This window comes from Syngnathus typhle, linkage group LG16, assembly GCF_033458585.1.
Source record: "Syngnathus typhle isolate RoL2023-S1 ecotype Sweden linkage group LG16, RoL_Styp_1.0, whole genome shotgun sequence".
Taxonomy (NCBI): Eukaryota; Metazoa; Chordata; class Actinopteri; order Syngnathiformes; family Syngnathidae; genus Syngnathus; species Syngnathus typhle.
The window spans coordinates 1,094,560-1,100,680 of record NC_083753.1 but is presented as its reverse complement, the minus strand read 5'-3'; the positions used below and the strand labels follow the sequence as shown (position 1 = coordinate 1,100,680).

At 38.7% G+C, this 6,121-nt stretch overlaps 1 protein-coding gene across 4 annotated transcripts in view; it reads left to right on the top strand.

Moving 5' to 3' along the window:
* Window positions 1-1,169: 1,169 nt before the first annotated feature.
* Window positions 1,170-6,121, top strand: part of LOC133169416 (connector enhancer of kinase suppressor of ras 3-like) — a 33,178-nt gene continuing 28,226 nt past the window's right edge. For 2 of the 4 annotated variants that reach the window (XM_061301606.1, XM_061301605.1), the window contains exon 1: window positions 1,170-1,452. In XM_061301606.1, the coding sequence (XP_061157590.1) occupies window positions 1,401-1,452 (52 nt within the window). In that variant the 5' untranslated portion in view covers window positions 1,170-1,400. The remainder of the gene's footprint in view (window positions 1,453-6,121) is intronic. The other 2 variants (XM_061301604.1, XM_061301603.1) reach the window with 1 other exon arrangement.

Genomic DNA, 6,121 nt, shown 5'->3' with positions numbered 1-6,121 from the left:
GTTCATGAAAAGTTGTCTTTTCTGAGTCTTCAAGTGACTTTTCGCGTGAGGGACTTTTTGTATAGTTTCAATTCAAATTTTACACAGTCATCAGGAAACACTACCTACAGTACTTCTGTTTTTTTCATCTGGTGCTGAGCTTTTCCCTTTCTTTCACAGAGACCCACTCACCTCCACAATCCGAAGTCCCTTAATCTTGTCAGGGTGGCCCTCTCTTCAATTCCGATCTGTTCATATCTCTTCAGCACACTCCTGGGAAAACTGAGCATGACTGATTCCACTATACTTATTAAACTGCACATTACTATTTTTGATGGATTCTAACAGTTTATTAAAACAACATGCTTCAAGGAAATGAATGGAGGGCGTACTTATTTTCACGGGTTGATTTAGTTAGTGTAATAGGGCTGAATATTTCATTTTTATTTTTTAAGTTTCAAGCTCAACACATGTTTATTTTCAGTTTGAAGTTATTCGAGTACAAAACGTTTGACCCAAATCTATCTCCATATTTTTGACAAAGTAAGGAGTGGAAATTTAGTGAGATGTATCTGTCTTCAAATGCAGGAAGTAAACGTTATCAGAAAAAAAATAAACATTCATGTAACGTATCAATGCAAGAAAAAATATAATTAGGTACAGTAAAACAGTATTTGCACTTGTTTAATTCCTGCTACTACCAACAGTTTATAACTGTAGTACAGTTGATCACCAGCAGGGAGAAGTAGTGAACCGCTTTCTGACCGCACTGCAGCGTAGTATGGAGGATTTTTTAAATAGTAAAATTGAAATTATACGCTTGCTGTTTCCAATGACACTGCTAAATATCATTAGAATTACGCAAAATGAAACGTCTCGAATAATTGCACGCAGCGTGAAATAGAATACTAATTGAGCATGCATCCAGTTTCAACTTTCAAAGAAGACCGGCGAATGAATACTCCAAAACGTCACAGCGATGCGTTTGATGTACCTCGTAAACGTAAGTGACAATCCGATTTTAAGTACGTATAACAAACTGACTGGTTATGTGCTTAGAAATATAATTACTAAGAAGATACACGAATACACGAAACTCTTTTATTAGTTCTTAGTTCTTATTAGTTATACAAGCGACAGGGTAAACAACCGGACTTTATTGACTTTGTTGTTTAAGTTTTTCCGAATTGTATTTGAAGGCAGCACCGGTCCCACACGCAGAGGACCGATGAAGAGTTGTAATGTGGGGGATTTCAAACCTGCTCGGCTGCGTTTTGCAAGTAGTTTTGGAAATGAAGATACACAGCCTAAAAGAATGAAAACAATTTCTTTATTAGGATGTGACAGCCAAGTTGACACTTAACTCTTCCTCCGATACTGTCTTCAAAATATTTTGTCAGGTATACGCGACTGAAGAAGCCATGGAACCGATAACGAAGTGGACCCCAAAGCAAGTTGTAGACTGGATGAAAGGTAAGCCCTATCAATGCACTTTGACTTTAATAATAAATAGAATATGTATTTGTCATAAAGGTGCCCGATATTAACGTCTATATGTCAAAACCGTCGTTTATCGGTTGCTAGTTTCGTAGAAACTGACAACAGCACCCAACGACGTCACTGCATAGCATTTCACTTGTCAATCAACGAAGCCGCGCATATTAGCAAAAATCGGTTGCTGTTTATGTTCCATCTGCAGAAAGTTAGGTTGCGTCTATAAACAAACGTGCCGATATAGCTCAACTTGCGATCAAAACACTGGGTACCCTGTCAAATGTCATCTTGACTAAAGAGAAATAAAAAATGCATGCATTGCAAAATCAGCTTTAAAGAATTGCGCAATTGCTCGCGTGTATTAAAGCACTTTTAAAGGCCTTTAACTTGTGCACATACTTTCAGCAAGTTTGCCATTTACCGCGAATGACTACCTGGCTCCAGTCACTGCAAAGTAATGTGCGGTGAGAAATGTCAAATGGTATGTGCGGTATGGATGGAAAATATTCACTGCTCCCTTTTGATGGTGTGAACTGAATGACTGATGTGACTTGTATGGGGGAAAAAAACTTTTATATTTCAAACAACCTTATGCACACAGTGTTAAATTGATTTAATTTCACTATGTGACACAAGGCTGATTGTAGTCTGCTTGAAGCCAGTTGGTGGCTCAAAAGGATTGTATGGGGGGGGGGGGTAGTTTCAATGAATAAAGCCCAGCCAAGACACGCTTGGATGAGGGGGGGGGGATTAGTTGACACAGGGCCCATTGCTGCCAGTCTTCCTGAAAATCTGACTCAGCGGTGTCTTTATTGGTCTTAAATTACCACGGATTTTTCAGGGCATAACAAATCAGGTCAAATAAGGTGAACAAATGACAGGAGCATCATTTTGTTTAATCTCAACATACCTAAATGATTGGAAATTGAGTACATCCGCACTAAAGTGTGCAGGTTTCTTTGCAAGAAAATGAACAGGTAGGCATCTGATAATAATAATCTGAAGAAAAAAAAACATTTTCTTGTTTTGGTACTTTCAACAAAATGTATTATTCCTCAACATTATGCTGCTTTCTATTGGTGTATTATATTCAGCTTTTTGGTGGCCCAATACAATCTTAATTGAAATCAATCATATGGCTATGAAATATAAATATTAGTGATGATGCAATTATCACAGGTACTCCTATATTAGGAAGATTTCAAAAGTAAGACAAAGTTCTCATCCAAAATCCCTTATCATCATCATTTTGGCTGAAAACTCAGTGAAAAGGATTCTAATAATCAATAACATTAATTAATCAAAGGATTGGATTAAAAAAAAAAAAAGTCCCTTCCCTTCGACCCTTGTGAGGCGGTTCGGATAATGACTGAATGGATGGGAACGCAAAACAACATTATTTCAACAATGTACAAAGAAGTTGAAATAAATATATAAAAAAAATATAAATACATGCATACAATATCTTCTAGGGCTGCATGATATTGGGAGGTGGAGATTGATTTATATTGCTATTCCAATGGCAAAAGTGTTTTTAGGACTGTCAAACAACGTTGTCTGAACAATCCCATGTCTCACTCTGCTAAATAATGACTGAAAACACTGTTAGTGATGAGCCACTATGTTGGTCCACTGTATATTGTATGAAAAGTCTCGCAATGAAAGACTTGGCAACATTATAATCATTTTGCTGGAGAAGTTCAAACACTGTTAGTTATGCGTTCCTCCTTTCATGTATAGAATGTGACTGAAGCCTTTTACATGCTTCTATTTTCAGCATTTGCATGGAAATGGCCCAATTGTTATTTTCATCCATCCAGCATAGTTTTTGCTAAAACAGTCTCATCTAAACAGCCTTTGAGTTTTACTCGCACAAATACTGTATGCATTTGCTGTCATTTGCCTCAAGTGGTTTTTGTCCAAGGGGACAAGGAAGTTCTTTGTGTATTGAAGCAGTTGTTAATCCCTAGCATTGTTGGGGAAGATCAAGCAGTAGCTGGTAGATGTTTATTGCCAGTGAAAGCGCAATTGGTTCTTTCAATTTCAACACTGTCGTCTTTTGTCATGCGGACTCGTGATGCCCTAAAGCGTGTTTTCTCCACCACAATCTGAGGTGTCGGGTGATCAGCACGCCATCTGTCATGTGTTACCCATTTCGACGTGATGAAGTTTTACGAATCCATCATAAATACTGTGACAAAATGTTACAAAACAAATTTAAGGATGAGGTGGGTTGAAAAAAAATCCCATCTTCCATGTGGTGCTACTCACTGCCTTTCATTTTCCAAATATAGTAGCGAGTCTACATGGGTGAAGCCTCAGCTGTTGAAGAGTTGGGAAAAGCTGCTGAAGAGTTTTTTTATTTATCGGAACATTTCGATTATTTTCCCACTACCCTTTTGTTTGTTCATTGTTACTGCAGGTAAGCCTGCCAAATTTTCACAAGGCAATCCAAACATGCAAACCTGCACAACACCAGTGTAATAGCCGGCTGGCTTCTAACCAGTATTTTAACAAGCTGAAACTAAACTTGAACACGTGACTCAGAGAGTACTCAGTAGTGACAATTAATTTTTTATAGTAGATGAATTGAGCGTGAATAAATCATCAAGTACGCACCTCGATCCAATAAACCCAATGGCCTTATAGTTACACCATCTGACTAAACTGGTTTGACTCCAGTCATTGATGGCAGTGAATATGGTTTGAAACACAATTTGCATCCCACGTCAGCAAAGATGTAGATAAAGCTTTCCTGTTTTTCAACTAACATCAAAGTGCCAAGGAGGCAATTAAGCTTTTTGTAGAGGTGGCAAACGTGACAAGTATGCTTTACTCTTTGACTCGTTTGTGCTTTGAATAATAATAAGATTAGTTCGCAGGTCACACTTTCTTCTTAAGTTAGCTGTACATTAGAAAACTTTCTGAAGATTTGGAAAAGTCCCTTGGAAAATGATCACGTCACGCTTCTTCACATTTAAAGAGTTATAGAGTTTTTAGCCACAGCCTAGTCACAGACTGAGGCTTAAAATAAATAAATAAATAAATAAATAAATAAATAAATAAATAAATAAATAACCATTTTTAAAAGCCATGCAATTGTGTGCGAAAGCCAAAATAAAAAAAGCTCTTGTTTGGGTTTTTAAAAACATGGATAAGACCCAAATATTTCTCTTCTTTCTTAATTGTAACAACCTTTGCAAACTGCCTCATCGATACAAGAATAGATGGACCAGTACATTTTCCTCTTGACATCCTCTAAAATCAAGTCAACCTTTTGTCATTAATGGCTTTCCAGTCACCAAGTCATTCAGCCGTGATAATCAAGCTATTGTTCCATTGATGGGCAGATACCTGTGTTGCTTTACTATAGAAAATAGTCTTTAGAGGTCAGGGGAAGTGCTGTAAGAGGATTCCCCCCGGGGAGATGTGACTGGGAGCAATGGCCTTCGTTACATATAAGACCGCCACCCCTTGTTTCTCACACGGACTGCTGTTCCAGCCTACAACTTCAGAATCTCCACCATAATGGGAAGAAACTCAACAAAACATCATGGACCGCGTTTTTATTTAAACCCAATTATTGGCAGTATTTGAGTTTTATTTCGGGTCATGTAATCATGGACAAAAACTCTAATATCGCCGTTTCAATCAGGATATTTAAAAATATTTGTCCATCCAGTCATGTAAATGAGAATTTGCATGCACATTCAGTTCACAGAAAACAGAATTTTGACCCTAACCCAAATAATTGACTATAAATTCACATTGACTGCATGTAAACATGTGTTCCTCAGTTGCTAGAGATGCTATTCACATGCTAATTTAACACATTTTCGTGTGAGCTTTATAACCACTGCTGGAGACTAAAACATTTTTATCAACTGTATATTACATTTGCATTCATACCCAACAGATTGCGTTCTCTGATGTCCCTGCCAACTGTCTTTCGATTTGCTCGCGTTTTATTCAAATGTAGACTGTGCATTGCAAATCACGTAGATGATCTCTGCTTAGTGAGACCTGTGAGCTATTTGGCTGCGGTCTGCTTTAAAACCATTGGCCTGTGAAGTGGCTCAGCTTAAGCTCCACGAATAAACGCTCCAACCTCAGGTGGCACATCTGATGCAAGTGCAAATACGGGCGACATGCCACGTGACCTCTCGTGCAAGGAAGTCAAGCGTGTGTGTCAACCCGTTTGCATGCCTGGCTCGCTCTGCCAGTCGTGTGATTGAACTGGTTCCCAATATGTTGAATATGTCAGACTGCTAGGAAAACAAACGTGTCCTTGAACAGGGGTTTTGGTATGCCTGTGTCGCTATTGCAATCAAAACAGCGTTAGTGCAGTTACGCCGAAATGAGCTCGGAATGCAGTCACTTTCTGCTCCGAGGATGAGCAGTCAAAACAAGCGGGGTGTGTTCGCTTTCATGTTGGAGCCACAAGTTGCCTTTATAAGCTTTATGGTCCTCCCACTGACCAAATACTGTCCTCGCCAAGATCCCACCATGATTTTATGGTATAATCAAGTCAATCTATTTGCAGTGGCTAGCTTTGTGAAGCCACAGTTGGCTTTTGTCGGGCACTGGGTGAACACCATAACACGGCTTGTTTAGAGCATGTCGAGACACGTCTGCTTTTCCCAGTTCT